The sequence below is a fragment of the Echinops telfairi genome, unplaced genomic scaffold, assembly GCF_000313985.2.
Source record: "Echinops telfairi isolate 266 unplaced genomic scaffold, ASM31398v2 ScPeMD7_7424;HRSCAF=8462, whole genome shotgun sequence".
In the NCBI taxonomy this organism is placed as follows: domain Eukaryota; kingdom Metazoa; phylum Chordata; class Mammalia; order Afrosoricida; family Tenrecidae; genus Echinops; species Echinops telfairi.
Genome location: NW_022111324.1, coordinates 68,630,356 through 68,648,689, shown reverse-complemented (window position 1 = coordinate 68,648,689; position 18,334 = coordinate 68,630,356). Strand labels below are relative to the sequence as shown.

General features: G+C 40.3%; 2 protein-coding genes across 2 annotated transcripts in view; one reads left to right on the top strand and one right to left on the bottom strand.

Moving 5' to 3' along the window:
* Positions 1 to 9,351, top strand: part of RAB3GAP2 (RAB3 GTPase activating non-catalytic protein subunit 2) — a 118,887-nt gene extending 109,536 nt beyond the window's left edge. Inside the window, exons 30-35 of the mRNA XM_004699908.3 lie at positions 580 to 654; positions 855 to 1,073; positions 4,799 to 4,888; positions 5,124 to 5,342; positions 6,090 to 6,248; positions 6,429 to 9,351. Coding sequence (XP_004699965.1) covers positions 580 to 654; positions 855 to 1,073; positions 4,799 to 4,888; positions 5,124 to 5,342; positions 6,090 to 6,248; positions 6,429 to 6,584 — 918 coding nt within the window. The 3' untranslated portion in view covers positions 6,585 to 9,351. The remainder of the gene's footprint in view (positions 1 to 579; positions 655 to 854; positions 1,074 to 4,798; positions 4,889 to 5,123; positions 5,343 to 6,089; positions 6,249 to 6,428) is intronic.
* The window catches only part of IARS2 (isoleucyl-tRNA synthetase 2, mitochondrial), a 55,069-nt gene continuing 45,602 nt past the window's right edge, over positions 8,868 to 18,334 (bottom strand). The window contains exons 21-23 of the mRNA XM_004699907.2: positions 17,739 to 17,929; positions 12,861 to 13,005; positions 8,868 to 10,070 (exon numbers count right to left, since the gene is read on the bottom strand). Coding sequence (XP_004699964.1) covers positions 9,928 to 10,070; positions 12,861 to 13,005; positions 17,739 to 17,929 — 479 coding nt within the window. The 3' untranslated portion in view covers positions 8,868 to 9,927. The remainder of the gene's footprint in view (positions 10,071 to 12,860; positions 13,006 to 17,738; positions 17,930 to 18,334) is intronic.

Sequence of the window (18,334 nt, the reverse complement as noted above, 5' to 3'; positions counted from 1 at the left end):
TGTACATGGCTGTAGTTAGGCTTGTATATATGCCCTTTGCCTCCTACTTCTTTCCTCTATTTCTTTGCAGCTTTGACTCTAATGTTTATTTGGCATTTAGTTCACAGGCTTCAGGATGCTACAGGACTGCTAAAAGTTGGGGTTTATTCGGGTGTTGATCAGCAGGCCCAGTACGGTCCCTCTGTAAAACCAGACCAGGCTAGATTTCCTCTGAATTTTCCCAGCTGGATTGTAGTGTGTGTTTCTTCCATTATACCCTGCTGTTTGGCTAGCCTGCGTCTCAGCAGGCTGCACTGTGCTCCCCAAGGAGCGCTTTCCTAGTGTAACTGAGGAGGCTGTGCCTTTCAGTACACAGAAGCAGGACCACCTATAGTGCTGCTTTTTCTTTTGTGATGCTGATTTTAGAATTGGCTTGGTCTAAATCTAAAGACAGGATTTAGAATCTGTGAAAGCCTTGCGTTTCAAATCCCAACCTTTTCCTTCTGTGTAGAAAACCAGTTGAGGTGAGTATTGGGTTGTTTTGGTAATAACTGCAGAAATTTTGCTGCAGGGACTGATTTTGCTGCTTCTTCTACACAGGATGTAGGAATGAGTGACACTGCCATGACATCTTTCCTTGGCTCCTGCTTGGATCTTCTTCAGGCCCTACTGGAGGTAAAAATGCTTCCATAGGAAGAAACTGTTTTGACACAAGACTTTAAAATGGTAGTGTTTCTGACTAGACTCGGGGTGCTTTTTCTTACAATTCCATAGAAAAAAGTGTGTGCACTTCATTCTTGGTAAACTCAGCAGGCTATTTACCAGCTACTATTGGCCCAAATCTGAGCAGAGTTCTTCCTTGTTCAATGCCATAGGCAGATGTTAACAGGGAGGAAATGCAGGTGCCCATCCTGGACACCGAGGACGCCTGGCTCTCTGTGGAAGGCCCCATCTCCATCGTGGAACTGGCCCTGGAGCAAAAGCACATTCACTATCCGCTGGTGGAGCACCACTCCGTCCTGTGCTCGGTCTTGTACGCGGTTATGAGGTTTGCCCTGAAGACAGTGAAGCCCCTTTCGCTCTTTGATAGTAAGGTAAGCCCACAGACCTAGGGCTTCAGGGGGTTGCAGCTGCAGCTTTTGCAGGTACGGAGTGATTTGAAGTGGTTCAGTGCTTTTGACTTTTTTTGTGGGTTCTTTCTTACGGGTTTTCGGCTTCCTTATTCCCACCAGATTTCCTATTCATGCCTTTCTAGTCTCTGTCTTCTGATTTGGCCGTAAATATCAGTGTTCCACAGAGCTTTCTCTTCTCTGCACTCTATACAGTCTGCCTGGACAGACTCGCGGTCTCCCTATCCTGTCTGTGAGTCTGGCCCATCCCCAGAGCATAAGACACATCTCCCTGCTCAAAATGTCCGGTGGGACTGCACACTTGTCACCATCGCCCCCACTGGCCTGAATCTGTTGTTGCTCCTGAATGACACCTTGCTTATTTGATCACTGATGCCATGGTTAGGGTAGTGGGTACACGGCAAACATTGAAGTTTTCTGTCTCAGCTTCCTGCTTATAGCCCCATTTACGATAAATTTATTCTCCTAATTTCTTTCTTAGAACCATATCTTTCCAATATCTTTCACTCCAAAGATTTAGTTGACGCCTCTCATCTCCCCTTTGGCTTTTACAACAGCCTGCTACCACGTCACCTTGCTCCAGTTTATGTCGACCCAGTCTCATGCTGTGCCTTCCCAAAATGCAGATCGGATTCTTTTGATTCCACGCTGAAGACATTTGGCACCACTGCAGCATGAAGGGGCTCGATAACACAAAATCCTTTTGCCATTCGGTTTCTGAATAGGATACAGGCATAGGGTTCGGATTAACAGAGGTCAGTCAGAATGTCAGCTTTATGCTTTAGCTCTCTCATGAAAACGAGGTTGGAAAACATGGCTTTGGGTTCTTTGGACATGTGGCCTTATTGTGTCACTGTTACATCTGAGACCTGCACACGCCAGCATTGGCACAGCCGCCCACCTGCAGGCTTCCCTCGTGGACTGGCCCCAAAGAGAGAATGTGTGCTCCCCGAGGGACGAATGCCCCCTTGGTTTCACACACGCACGCGCCTCCCCTCAGTGAGGAAGAACACTGTTCTACTGGACCTATGCTGAGCAGATGCTGGGAGACAAGACAAAGTGGCTTCCTCCACAGCCAGTACCTTCTCTTTCCAGCCTTACCAGCCATCCCTGCTTACACCCTGTGCTGTAGCCACTGTTAGGTACTCTACATTCGTCAGAGAAGGCGCGCGTTCTCATCACTCCTGTCATTCGTGTGGTCCTATTTTCACAGGCAATGGTTGAGTTTGGCGGGCTCCGGTTTCTTCAGTGATCGCTGCAGTGTCGCCTCCTCTCCAAGTTCTTTGTTAATACTCAGTCCCTTGTTGCTTTGTACCCTTTCCATGCCCATCCCTGCACATAGAGGAAGAAGCATATAACTAAGGAGGAGCTTATGAAGTCACTTGGCTGCAGGGGGAGGGAGGGGAGGAACTTGTTGCACATCACGAGTGACGACCTGAACCTGGGGGGGGGGGTGTTGATACAAATTAGAGGGGATTTGGAGGAATCATTAACCTAATGACAAGCTGGTTATAATGCTGAGAGAGAGAGCGAGAGCGGGCTTACATGAAATCCACTTTTAATAGGGGCAGACCTGAGACGCTACTAACAAATCCATTTAGCAAGATTTTGGACATGTTATAATTGAGGTTATATCTAAACAGGGACAATGTGTGTTTTAACAAATTTGTTTCTGATAAGTAACATTTAACATGTAGATCCCGATAATTTAATTTTGAAAAGGCTGCATCTGATGACAAATTTAATTTTCATAATAAAATAGTATTAAATCATTATGTTTGTAAACAGGTTGTCTATATTTTGAGATTGAAAAAGGAAAGAGTAATTAAGTTTAAAAAATAAGCAACAACAGAAAACCACAATAAAGTGCCTAGCTTAATAAACCTTTCTCAAAACCCCTTCTGCTGCTGTTCCTCTCATCCTCGCAGCAGTGCTCAGGTGTGTCCGTGAGGACCTGAGTCCCATCCACTCTAGAGGGAGGCTGTCTTCCCTGAGGGAAGCCTGTAGGTGTGTTGCTGTACCCGTGCTGGCGCATGTAGGTCTCAGGTGTAAATAGCACACCTTGGTTTTAGTGGAGCCAGAACACATTCCCCATGGGGCAATCACAGTGTGGTATTGGTCCCGATCCATCTCATGCTGAGATATGAGACAGTTGTTTATCTCAGATCGACAACTAGAGAGACAGTGTCGCTGGGAAGAGGGAGTCTCTAGGGATACATTCAGCTACTCACCAAAAAGTAGTAGGTTTGAGTGGATCCAGAGGCACCTTAGGAGAGAGGCCTGGCTTTTACTTCTGAAAATTTGCCATTGAAAATGCTTTCGATCCTAACTCTACCGACACATAAAGAAAAGTGGTTGTGAGTTCCAATCAACTCAGCAGGGACTGGTTTGGTGGTTAGTGAAGCAGATTCCCAGGTCTGCCATTTATTAGCTGGAATTCGTTTCTCATGGCTTCCATTTTCTCACTTAGATGATTTTACTGTCCCCCTCGTGGCATTGTGAGGGTTATATGGTGTACATGACAAGGTGTATGGAACATAGGACATTGTTCAGTGCACTTGTACACCCCACCCCAAAGGCTCTCATGTACCAATAGACCCTTATGTATAAAACTATCTGGTGGGAACACAGAGTAACAGATTGTGAGTGTGTGGGATAGCTTTAAACAGTCATGTCCAAAGTGTAGTTAAGGGGTCCTGAGAAGTCTGACGTTTCTCATCACTAAAGCACAAGAAGCTTTCCCCAACACAGCAGTCACTAGTGGACTAGAATCAACAGATGAATGAGTCTCCGAGGTCCGGTAGGAAAAAGTCTCGTGTTTCTTATAGGTAGATGAAGAATAGTGCCCCAGGATGATGGGGTTATTTGCACAAGAGAACTTGGTTAGAGAACCTGGGACCAGGATTTAGACCTTACACCCTGAAGGCCACTGTTCTTTTCTCTCTATTTTCTTTCCCCAAACTTAGAAAATCCTGTTTTCTGATACTGTGTTTTGGCTTTTCAGATACATCTGTTCTCTTTAACAAGGTGTTTTAAAACAGATCAGTAAGTATTTTTTAAAGGATTCAGAGTTTAAGCTACATATTAGTTAGCTATTAGTTAACAAATCTAAAACTAAATTACTTAAAACAGTATTTATGGGTCAGGAATGTAAGTTCTTGGTTCAAGTCCTTCCATGGGACTGTATTTAGGGTCACTGTCCAGAGCTGCAGTCTTACCCTGAAGGTTCAACTGCGATGAAGCAGACCACTTCAAGCCTACGTCGCTCGTTAGCAGAGTTCAGTTCCATGCTGCAAGGGCCTCCTCTGGGACAGCTTACGACCTGGCAGCAGTTTCTCTCAGTTGAGTCACACTGACTGTGAGCACACAAAGTAGAAGCCACAGCCCTTTGTAACCTTGTGTTGGAAGTTACAGGCTTTCTGTGTTTTTGAGGGGCTAGCCAGGAGCCCATTCTCCGGGAGGGAGGTTGAGACAAGGTATGCATTTCAGGAGGCGGGGCTCTGGAGAGCATCCTGAAGGCACATGCTAATAAATGTCTTCAAAAAATGGAATTACTATAATTTGGAAATTTTATTGTTTGTAGAGGGGTAAGAAAAGTTATTCCTGATTAAGTGTCTTGTTTTTTCAAGCACCCACCCCCTAACAATAATCTATACTCATTTTGTTTCCTCAATCTTTTTTCTCATTAGGGAAAAAATGCATTTTTCAAAGACCTAACATCGATTCAGTTATTACCCAGTGGGGAAATGGATCCAAATTTTATTTCTATACGACAGCAGGTAACTTTCTGAGATCTCATAGTAAATAAAGTAGAAGTCTTGGTGACCATTAAGGATGGCCATGTCTAAGGTATTCTTGGGAGCTCACTTCCCCTTAAATTGGGTTCTCTTTTTGATAATTAAACAGTGGAAACAATCAGTCTTAATTTTCAGAAGAGCCAACCGTTATTTTGATTGGGGTATGTTTGAAGGAAAACAAGTAGTAACGTAATGTTGTCTTTTTCTCCATTTCAAGTTTTTATTAAAAGTTGTGAGCGCAGTTGTCCATGCCCAACATTCAGTTGCAAAGGACAGAGATCCCACAGACGCAGTCACCGTTCCTTTTGAGAAGGACCACGACTGGCCAGCTCTCGCTGTGGATCTAGCGCATCACCTTCAAGTTAGCGAAGATGTCGTCAGACGACAGTATGTGGGGGAACTCTACAACTACGGAGCTGACCACTTAGGAGAAGAGGTAACAGTGGCCCTGTGATGGTTCACGGGGCTTAAGCTGTGAAACTGAGAATTGGAATAAAGAATCAGGAAAGTGTGGAACAAAGCTTTCTGCTTTTCCCTTGGTTAGAACTACGGGGCACAAAAAATAGAAGAACTAAAGACAATATGAAACCCACCATATTCATAGCCAGTCAATGCTTCCTAAACTGGTACAACATGCCAGAGTTGTTCTATGTACACGGATATAGCGGCAAATAACAATTTCATAAGGAACGATACTACTACTAGTATATTAGTACAATCAAGATTTTTAGAGTGCGAAGTACTATGAAGAAAATAAATCAGATAATGTAAATAATAGGAGCTACTATGGATGGTTATTGAAGGTAATATTTGAAGGGAGCCTCAAGGATAAGTCATAAGACACAATCAGTCCTTTAAACTTGGGCACATAAGTCACGAGTACAGGGCATGTGGACAGGCCAGAGGGGTCAGCTTGTATCCAGGGGTCAAGAAGTAGGAAGTGAGGTGAGCAGTCATGAGGTGTGCAAGTCCCCTTTCTGTGCCAATGAAAGGTATAATTGGGTAAGAAGCAAAATTTTAAAATTAGGTGATAATTGGTCATAAATACTTGTGTTTAAATGCTCAGTTTGATAAGGCGTTTACTTTGGCCATGGCTCAAAGATGCACTAGAACGTCTTCACTGGCAATCCTTCCGTAAAATAAACCGAACCCTGACTGTATCTCTCCATGTTCATATCCTCAGGCCATGCTCCAGGTTCATGACAAAGAAGTCCTGGCCTCTCAGCTGCTGGTGGTGACAGGGCAGAGGCTGGCTTACCTGCTCTTTCATTCTCAGACAAAAGAGGGGATGGAGTTGCTTGCCAGACTTCCACCTACTCTCTGCACTTGGCTAAAAGCAATGGTAAGTTTAAGAGGAGGAGCGAAGTCTGGTTATTGGGGGTTTCCATAATTGCATATTTAATAATAGTTAGGAAATTTAAAGTTTAACTTACATAATTTCAAAGAAAACTAGTTTTCTTGGAAAATATCTAACAATTACTTTTATTTTTCTGATGGGTTATTTTTGTGTCTCATTTTTCAGGACCCCCATGGTCTTCAAAACACTTCAATGCCAATTACAACAACAGCTAAACTAGTAAATAAAGTAATTGAGCTCTTGCCAGAAAACCATGGCCAGTATAGTCTAGCCTTACACCTTATTGAAGCTGTGGAAGCCATATCTGTTCTTTCTTCATGACACCCACTGGGTGAAGAATAACGAAGATAAGTCTTAGAATTTTGTGATTATAATATGGATTAGTGCATGGTTATTTTACAGAGTAAGATCTGGAAGTTTACAGAAGGAGTATGTTTTTTTGTTGTGTTTTATAAAATAAAAATGTGTATTGCTTTTAAAAAGTGCAATCCTGGCTAAATTCTACTCCTTTGGATAATACTGAGATAAAGTAACACAAATATCAGTTTTACCAAAATTACCAATACATGTGTTTTACTGTTTATTTCTAATTCAGACACTCAAGTAGCTTTATTGTAAAACTTTGCTATATCTAAAATTGATGATAATTTACAGATTATGGTCTAAGATTATATATTTCATACTCAAAATGTTACTGTAATTAAATATACTACATGTGTTCATGTACAGTCTCCATGAGTAAAGCTGGAGAAACAGCCCGCTCTCCTTTAAGTGCTGAGAAACCTCTTTCATCATGCTCCATCCTGGGCTGGGCTGGGCGGCGGCTGCCTGGGAGTTTTAGATGCCGACAGCTTCCTTTCCCAGAGGTCACACGTGGCCTTGCTTGAGGAGGAAGAGTGGATTCAGGATCATCACCCTTTACCAAGGACACTAGGTAGAACCCTACACCTGTTGGACTTGCCAAAATTGAGAATGTGAGATACAGGACCAACAGAGCAAAATTCATTCTAATGAGAGTTGCTTTTTGCCAAGGTTCAAAGTTGTACCCATATCAGGTAATTGTAAAAATGTATTATCTTGTAAAACTTGTGTAAAAAGGCGACCAAAATGCAAAAAATCTCGTCCAACTTTATTTTTCCTACAATTGTTTAGAAATGTCTGCTCTGGGATTTAGAAATGTTATGTGTTCTTGGGAACAGTACAGAAGATGCTTAATAGTAATATTACTGCTTTAGCAAACTTACCTCACAGCTGAGTTGAGAGGACAAAATACAACCAATTTTTTGTGCCCTATAGTGCCTAGAGCAGTCCAAGTGCTGAATAAATATTTGTTGATTCAAACTAATTAACCAAAACTCTGTAAAAAGTGCTTTGAGCTCTACAAATACCGAGTGTTTATTATGGTACGCTTTTGGAATGTGCAATTCCTGCTGTCATTGTGGCATCGGAAGAAGTTAGTGGTTCCTTCACGTAAGAAGCCTGTTCTAACAATTGTACCAAGTTAATTTAACTATGCCCTTCAGGGACACAAAGAAAACATGTAGGTGTTTGGGGGTATTCCGATGTGATTTTTTTTTTTTTTAACTGTAAGATAACATCCAAGTAGGACCCTAGCCTTGCTAAAACTTATTAAGTAACTATCAAATTCACAATGCTTAGAGATAAATTGGTAAGCTATCTTAAGGATGTGTAGGTTAGGGTTTGTGTGTGTCTGGGGCGTGCATTCTGACCAGTAGCAGCACTGAAAGGGCCTGAAGTTAGTCCACCTCTCTGCCTCTGCTTCATTCTGCTTCCCCAGCCCCTCCCCTCAGACACATTTCTATGAGTTCTTGTAAGTGTATCTACAGTTTATATAGTCACTTGCTATATGCATCCTCATAAATTAGTGCTTCCTGTGACTTTTCTAAATATTGTTCAAGTAGTATGAGTTTAGAAACTTAGAAGTATGGGTGTTTTAAAAATATATCCCTTGTTTCCATCATCACTCTTTGAGGGTACCTAATAAGCATTTGAGATAATAAAACTGTTAAATTTGTTCTTATGACATATTAAAATCTGAGAACACTTGAGAATATATAATATAGCTCATAGAAGCATGACACAAATCACTGAGTCTCTTTCTAGTTGAGTTGTAATTCTAAAATTGAATTCTGAGGTGTATGGTTGAGAAAAATCAAAATGTTTTACTGTTCCATCAGGGCTTTTAAAATCTAATGGGAAGACAAAAAAAAAAAAAAGAAAGAAATACCTGTGTGTGCATTCTGTAACAAGGAGCCGTCAGTGCAAAATGATTAGGTCTTCTGTAAAGCAGGCGGTTGCTTAAATAAAGGGTGTGTTGCACTTACTGCAGTTATTGGGAAATCAATACCCAGGAGTTTTCTAGATATACTCCCAGCACCATACACATACCTTTCTTAGCATTAAGGATGAGGATGCATTCTATGCCTTGTCAAATTAACTCTCTATAATGTTGAAGGAAAACAAATATTCAGATAATCCTAACTCCTTCACTGCAAGCTGTGTACAGCTAGAGGGGCAAGATGAATTGTAGATAAGGGGATATACAGAAGCAAGCCTAAATGCCTCATATGTCTACAAAGTAAAAAAAGAAAAAGCATTTTACTTTTATTAGGAAAATTCATCTCCAGACAAAATAAACACTGTCAGTCAACAATGATATTGCTTCATTTTATAAAAACAAAAGAGCTATTCCAATTTCAGATAACACAAAAGCCAGACTTCATAACACTAAGCTAATATTGAGTATGTTTATAGTCGTCACATAGAAGTTGCTGTGGTCAAAATCGTGCATCAGAAATACTTTCAAAGTACATCACAGCAAGAGGGAATGCCCTCGTAACCCGATAGAATGGGTCTGTTGGGTTTCGAATGCTAGATTTCTGCTGACTAGAACTTACCATCCTTAAAAAGATTTCAATCCAATCCTGAACTGTTTATATGATGCTCTAACTTCTGTAATGTACTTACTGTAAGTAGTGAAATTCTGTATATACTGCTATTTTCTGTCTATTGTGAATTTATGTAAATTACTGAAATAAATTTGCAGCTTTCATAACTGTTTTCCTAACATTCATAAATTCAATCATTCAAGGCTTTTTCTCCCTGTGATATAACAAGTTTGGTCATACTTTTTTTCTTTCCAATCCAACCTAAAAAAAACCTGACAGCGTTGAAGTTTGCTACTAAGGCAGAATGAAGTGACTCATCATCTCTTAGGGAAACAAAGCTGTCATTTCCCATCAAACTGACACTTTCACGCGATCCCACAATTTCTACACGATTAGTAGTTTTCCAGCATGCCTTTATTTGTGGACATACTGTGTCAAAAAGTTTTATAAAATAAGAAAACATTTCTGCTCAGCTTTATTTGAAGGCTGTCTATATTCTGAGGAAACCTAGTATATGGACGGGGTTATATATGTATATGTGTGTACATGTTTATTATTTCCACATAAATATATTCACACACCATTATTCCTTCTCTAGCTACAGGAACTGCTTGGTAATTTTGATTTTGACCTTCATCTTCCATCATTTGCTCTTCCACACGACTAAATCTTGTGTTTCCTTCCAGTACTGTAAGCAATCCAAACTCCTAGTCATATTGTCGGGTCTTGCTCAGAATTAACACAAAAGTGAGGTCCTACTTTCCACCAACAACCTCTGCACATCGAGGGCAGAGTGTATCTGAAGACTCCGCTGTATACTTCCAACAACGAGGGCATTTTTCTTTAGTACTTGGCATGACAATTACTTTGTATGAGGACTCTTCCCGAATATCACCACCTATGAAAGAAAGTGCATGCAGAGCATTCAGAAAGGCCATTTAACCAGTACCTCTCATTATTCTTGAATGGCATAGCAGGTGCGCCTGTCTCCGCTCTCTCTCCTTCCTGCCTTGGTAAAGCCTGTTAGGTACTTAGCTGCTTATTACATAGGTTAAAAGGTACTTCAAAAGTTCATGGGAAAATAGAATGAAGAGTTGATAAGGGCTTTTTCTGAGACAAATGAACGGAGGTGAGGAACTGAGGTCTGTGACGTTAAGTCTGCTTGGGCAGAGAGCAGGTGCCCAGCTCTCACCTGATGGACAAAAACAAATGGATGAACACGTGTCCCCATCAAACTTTCCGCACTATTAGATCTCAGATAAAATATAATCAGGAAAGTAAATTGTTTTCTATCTTTAGGCAAAACATGTATATTAGCAGTTTGAAAAAACAAGTTGAACCAAATCCATGCTGAATGCTGCCAAGCGCAAAGTGACCCCTATAAACCTGTCTCCCACTTCCTGCTGGTCCTGAATACAACTTTGCAGTTCCCAAAATATCTCCCTGCTTTTCTGTTTATCTGTTATCTCAGCTTCTGTTTACATCAGTGGGAACTGATTCCCTTTAAATAAAAACAGAACTATCCACAAAATACTTCATTGTGTAGTATCACTGCTGGAATGAGTATAATAGAATGTCGTCTTTACCCACGCCCTTTAAAAAAATCATTTTCTTGACATATCAAACCATTAAAGAGTTGTGCAGTTATCACCACAATTTCAAAAGATTTTCCTCGTGTTCATTGCCCATTGTTAGCTCCCCCATATCCCTCAGCATGATAGTGGGACAAGAGGAACGTAAAAGGAAATAGAGGAAATAGCTAGGAGGCAAAGGGCATTTATAGAGGTCTAAATAAAGATGTCCACATGTAAATATATGAGGATGGGGAAATAGATCTATGTGCATATATGTATAGAGTTAGTATTAAGGTAGCAGATGGACATTGGGCCTCCACTCAAGTACTCCCTCAATGCAAGAATACTTTGTTCTATTACACTGGCATTCCATGATGCTCACCTTCCCGACACAATCACTGAAGACAAAGGTGCATAAGCAAATGTGAAGAAACCTGATGGAGCCCAGCTATCAAAAGATAACAGCGTCTAGGGTCTTAAAGACTTGAAGGTAAACAAGCAGCCATCTAGCTGATAAGCAACTAAGCCCACATGGAAGCACACCAGCCTGTGTGATCACAGGGTGCCAAAGGCATCAAAGAACAAAAAATCATATCATTGTGAATGAGGGGGAGTGCCAAAGCCCATCTGTAAGCAATTGGATATCACCTTACAGAAGGGTCGCAGGGAGAAGAGTCAAGTCAGTGCAATGATGAAACAACTTTCCTCTAGTTCCTAAATGCTTCCTCCCCACCCACTATCATGATCCCAAGTCTACCTTACAAATCTGGCTTGACCGGAGGATGTACACTGGTACAGATAGGAACCAGAAACAGGGAATCCAGGACAGATGATCCCTTCAGGACCAGTAGTGTGCGTGGCGATATCGGGAGGGTATAGGAAGGGTGGGCTAGAATGGGGGAACCAATTGCAAGGATCTATAGTGACCTCCTCCCTGGGGGACAGACAACAGAAAAGTGGGTGAAGGGAGATGTTGGACAATGTATATGACAAAATAATTTATAAATTATGAGGGGTTCATAAAAGGAGGGAGCCGGGAGGGAGGGGGCAAAATGAGCTGATGCCAAGAGCTTATGTGGAGAGCAAATGTTTTGAGAATGATGAGGGCAACAAATACACATATGTGCTTTACACAACTGATGTATGTATGGATTGTGATAAGAATTTTATGAGCCCCCAATAAAATGATTTTTAAAAAATGACTAGACAAAACAAAACCTCAATCAAAAAGAAAGCAGCAAATAGTAAAAACAAACAAATGGGTCAAAAGGGAGATCAAATTATAAAGTATTACATTTTAACCTGACTACTACATCTGGCACAATTGACTTTATTGTCCTCCAATAGCAAGGCTACTCACATTCCTGACCTATGGAGGCTAAATCCATGTGGGGACCCTGAAAATGGGTCTGGGGCATCCACTGTCATCCATAGCCTCATGCAAAACCATTAACTCCTTACTAGTAAGGAAGGCTCCATAAATGATTTTTATTACTGTGGTCTACAGGGGACCAATTCGAGTCCATACCGAGGAAAGTTGGCCAGGCTGAGCACTACCAGAAGTGAATCAAACTGATGTGGATTAAGGGTTATTGATTCAAACCGAGGGAAAAAACTCCTCCTCTCCCTAGCTCTGTTCTTAAGATCCCAGGGTAGAGCTTTTGAAAGCCAGCTTCGAAACTTGGTCCCACTGTACATTATTTGCACAGAAAGGTGTATTTCAAGCACCCACTCATGCAGGCTGTTGCCATTACGATCGTCAAAATACCAGGAGTTAAAAACTTATCCCATAGAACCTGTTATATTAAAAATTCAAGGCACAAGGTACTCTGTTTCCTGCCTAGCAATATAAATAAAAAATTGCTATATTGAAGATGTTTTACTGTATCTAGAAGTGTTTCTTTAATAATCTTTATGCCAAGAGAGGTTCACTATGACATACATACTAAGGCAAACATTGTAACTAACTGACACTAGATACAAACCGTAACTTGAACAATACCAGTGTTCCAACAAATACAAAACTGAATTAAAGACACACTTGCGAAAGGAACTCGATAATCAGGTTCAAGATGACCTATAATTACCATTTGTTACTCTCACAACCTCCTTACCTTCTAAATTGATTAGGAATGTTCCTGTAAGTTCGATTGCATCTGCAGTTATCTCTATTGGCTCCTGAGAGAGTAAGGTTGTCTGTGAAGCCATCAGTAATTCATTCAACTGCGAGGTGCTAGAAGTCTCTTCAGCTTGGAGCATCTGGTGGTAAGCAGGTGAAAATTATCAGGGATAAACTAACAAGTTATAAAAATAATGTAAAATTCTTTGTGAGGAAACTCTTGGGTCTTACTCATTTCTTACTAAAGGGAAATTTTATTTTAAAATTTCCAATCAACAGTACTATTGAAATGCTGTTTTGTAGGCACTTTGCTAGATGCATGCCAAACACACACACACTGGCATCAAGTTTATTCCAATTCATTGTGACCCTATAGGACAGACTAGAACTTCCCCTGGGAGTTTCCAAGACTGAAGCTCTTTACAGGAGTAGAAAGCCTTTTCCTACAGGGAGCAACTTCGAACTGTTGACCTGTGGTTATTAACCCAACTCCTATCCACTACACCACCAGGGCTCCTTTATAAAAAGCACACACAGTGTTTATTGTATTCGTGTTACAAATGAGGAAACTTCCCCAAGTTTCTTAACCGCTAAGTGTTGGAGTTGGAGTTCAAGCCCAGTCTATTAGCCTCAACACCCGCAGAAGAGGAATTGAGATGCCATGTAAACACAGATCTGTGATTAGCAATGTGGACCAATCGTGGCAACCAGGAAAACAAAACACAGAACCCTTCACAAGTACAGTGAATTTAGATGCTCGATAATACTTTAAACAGATAGATTGCTTTTACAATCAACTGAACATGGTGGAATGAAATATTTAAAGTTAAAACAAAAGTTACCAGCCTAAAATTCTTTAGAGAAATTATCTTTCAAAAGAGAAATATTTTCAGGCAAACAATCTCAGGGAATTTATCAACAGAAGTCTTGCCTTGCAAGAAATATTGAAACACTTCAGAGGAAAGAAAATTTTCATAAGTCAGAAGAATGGATTTACATATAGAAAGGAGCATTTGAAGGAATAAATGAAAGTAAAATAGCTTTAGTTTTCTTAAATGTTTAATAATTTGTGAAAACTGTAATGTATGAGTGATAATGGTTTATGGATAAGTGAAATGTAAAACACCAATGTAATAAAGGAAGGGGAAAGGAATCAGGAAAGTTTAAGGTAATTATGCTGCCTAGACTTAAATGAATTGTAAATATATACTGTGATCACTAGAGAAACTTCCAGCACTCATTAAACACTACTGAAAGTCTAAGCTAATGCAATAACACAAGAAAGGCAGTGAAAAGCATACATATTGAAAAGGAAAAACTCCCGTCTTTTTTCAAAAAATATAGGATTGTCTCCTTGGAAAATATCGAAGAACTATTTAAAAACACCTGGAACTAATAAACAAATATAGCAAAGTTAGTAAAAAGATTAAGAATGAGGAGGCTTCAAAAAGTTTATGGAAAAATTCCAATTCTATTATCTTTTAATTCCATTTTCCACAAGCTTTTAAAGTCCCCTTGTATATTAAAACCAATTCTTTCCTGTATACCAAAGCAATCAACAATTAGAATTTGATATTGAAAACACAACATTTATACAGACATCCAAAGCAACCACTCTAAGAGCCAAGAAAACTTAAATGTACTGCCCATCAAGTAACTCTGAAATATTTGTTTATATACTTACTACATAATATATATAGGACCAATCTTAGGGAAACCACAAAACAAGTGAAAGAAATCAATGACCTTTTTAGAGATACTCTTATTTCCATGGGTTTCAAGACTCATTAAAATGTCGTTATTTCCAATTTGATCTTCAAATTCAACAGAATCTCAAAGAAAATTCCAGCAAGTTACTTTATTGATGTCTGCTTCAAATAGCCACGGAATAGAGATGCGAGATCAACAATAAGAGGACTGACACCACAGACTTCAAGACTCACTATAAAGCTAGAGTGATGGAGAGTGTGGTACTGGAAAAATTGGACAAATAGATACATGGAACAAAACAGAAAGCCCAAATGGAAAGCCACACAAAGACGAGAGGACTTCGAAAAGTTCACAGTAAAAGGGAGTCAAAAGATAATGGAGTATACTGATACAGTATTAAATGGAGAAAGGGCAGTTTTCCAAAAATACTGCTAAAGGAACTGGGAAGTCACATGCAATATAAAACTCACCTAGGCACAGACCATACATCTTTTACAAAGTTAATTTAAAATGGGTCATAGACCTAAACGCAAAACTATGAAACTGAATACAACAGGTACTAAGTTAGGTGACCTTGGGCTTAGAGTTTTTAGATGAACAGTAAATACAATACAGCAAAGAAAAAGCAGTGAGTTGGACTTCACTGTTCAGAGTGAAAAGGCAAGACACAGACTGGGAAAAATAATAGACTGTCCCTGATCACAGACTCCTATCTAAACATATCAACTCCTAAAACTCATCAAGAAACAAAGAGGCCTCTTAAAGAATGGCCAAAGGTCTGAACTGACACCCCCTGGGGAAGAGCTGCCTGTACAAGTAGGCACAGGGAAGATGCGCAGCACCACTTGTCTTCAGGGAACTTCAAATGAAAACCAATGGATTCACCACCACACATACACTATTCCAAAAAATAAAACCTCACTGCCATCGCGTATATTCCAACTCACAGCAGGTCTACAGGTCAGAGTAAAATTGCCCCTCTGGGTTTTTGGGGCTTTTAATCTTTAGAAGAACATGCGATTTCATCTTTTCCCTGATGAGAATGCTAATGAGAATGCAAAATAATACAGCTACTCTGAAAGACAGATTTTTTATAAAACTACAGAATCACATTCACCCAAGTGAACTGAAAACTTAGCGGTCCACACAAAATCTGCCCGTGAATGTTTGTAATAGTTCATAATTATCAAAAATCGGAATGCCAATAAACAAATTCTTGTATATCTATATAGTAAAGTATTATTTATTCAGTGATATCATGAAAAGGCATAGTTTAGGAATTCTTAAACATATTTTACGTGAAAAAAGCTAGGTTGAAAAGAATACAAACTATGGGTCCAATTATATGTCATTTTTGGAAGCAAAATCACAGACAAAAAGATCAGTAGTTCTAAAAGCTGGATGGGGGGCAAAAGATGAAGAGGTGGAACATGGGATTTTTTTAGGGCAGTTAAGCTAGTGTGCAGGATACTATAATGTCAGATACCTGACCTTTTATAATTGTCACAACCCACAGAACTGTACAACACAAACTATGGGCTTTAACAGTAATGGATCAGTATTGATTCATCAATTGTAGCAAATGTCCTACATTTATGCAAGGTGAGAGAGAAACTATGGGTAGAGAGAATAAGTATTTGGCCTTTGGAAACGTACTTTGCTTAATTTCTCTGGTAACTTAAAAGTACAGTAATAAAACTCAGACGTTTATCAACCGAAATGTGGTGGCGAATTTTTAGCACTGCAGATTAGGTGCTGGGGTGCTAACTGCAACGTTTGCAGTTCAAACACACCAGCCACTCCTCAGGAGAAAACTGAGGCGCTCACCATTTCAGATACCCTACAGAGTGGGTCACTAGCTAAAGAGCTCTGGTGGGGTAAAAGGTGGCATGCTAGGCCACAAGGTCCACAGTTAAAGCCATCAGCCATCCCACAGGAGAAAGATAAGGATCTACTCCTTCAGAAACCCACCTCCTCCATCCTATAGGGTCACTATGAGTTGGAAGTGGCTCAATGGCAGCGAGTTTGGTGGGGTTTTTTCAGAGGAGTCTTAAGTCAATGCCATAGCAGTGGGTTTGGGTGGTTTTTTGTTTTTAATGATACTAATAAAACTTTTTTTTTAACAAAGTAGTCATTCTAGTTCTCTTCTTCAGAATTACGACTAAATCGTGTAGCAACGATGAAACATATTAACTTTCCTCTAGTTGCTAAATGCTTCCTCCCCACCCACTATCATGATCCCAGTTCTACCTTACAAATCTGGCCAGACCAGAGGATGTACACTGGTACAGATAGGAACTGGAAACACAGGGAATCCAGGGTGGATGATCCCTTCAGGACCAGTGGTGAGAGTGGCAATACTTGGGAGGTGATGGGAGGGTGGGTTGGAAAGGGGGAACCAATTACAAGGATCTACATATAACCTCCTTCCTGGGGGACAGGCAACAGAGAAGTGAGTGAAGGGAGACGTCGGACAGTGTAAGATGACAAAATAATAATTTATAAATTATCAAGGGTTCATGAGGGAGGGTGAGCGGGGAGGGAGGGGGGAAAATGAGCTGATTCCAGGGGCTTAAGTGGAGAGCAAATGTTTTGAGAATGATGAGGGTAACGATGTACACATGTGCCTTATACAACTGATGTATGTATTGATTGTGATAAGAGTTGTATGAGCCCCCAATAAAATGATTTAAAAAAAAAGAATTACAACTAAATCTTGAGTCATGTTAAAGTCAATGTAGTCAATAAAGCTTTAAGGTCCTTTTAGAAATAAAAATAATTTGAATATTTGTGAGACACGTGACAATTTTCTGAAGCAAATGAGTTTCTGTAGATCTCCTGAGGCAAAGATGAAAATCTTATTTTTAGATTCCTTTTGAATCTGATTCGGACTGGATAGAAAATTCTCAGAGCAGACCCTTAGTGGGAGGGAAACTCATGAAGCTGTACTCTAACACCACTGTCTCAGATTGATGGCACCTGCCTTCTAGATAGGTCTGGGAGTTTCCTGTTCAACAAAATCCTGTCATGAACCAGGGGGACAGTTTCAGAACCAGAAGACAAAAACTCTAATTTTCAAAATAAAAGTTTTAAAATATCACAAATTTCAGGAGAGTCCGTGAGATACTGAATGCCATTTCAAAAAGTTTATCTTGCTGCCTACCTCCATGATCTCAAAAAGCAGTCCCGGCTCTATCACTATGACAACCTGGTACTCTGCTGCATTTTTGCCAGGGATGCTTCCAAGAAATGAGTCTCTCATTGCACATGCGCTCTCCACTGCCTCCTCCAGGCCAGGCTTCTTCCAAATGGAACTGATGTTCATCCACCCAGTACGGAAAACACTCTTTGGTTCTGGGGGAAACAGAAATTTAAAAGGATTCACATGCATCCTAAACTATATGTAGAACTCTCGACCTTTAGACATTTACTATTAGAATATGAAGAGTTATTATTTATTGTAGAAATATTATGGAACCACTAAAAACGTTTACCATAAATATTTACGTCAACATTAAGATACAATTATGTTACATTTAAACAACAGCAACAAAATGTAAAATCTCCTAAGAGGCCCTCGTGGTGCAGCGGGTACATGCTGGGCTGCAATCTGCAGGACAGGCAGTTCAAACCCACCAGCCCCCTAGCTGGCTTTCTAGTCCTGTGACAGTCGCAGTCTTGACGACAACAGCTCTACCTGTCCAGAGGGATGCTATGCGTCGGCACTGACTCGATGGCAGTGGGGTTTTTTTTGGTAAC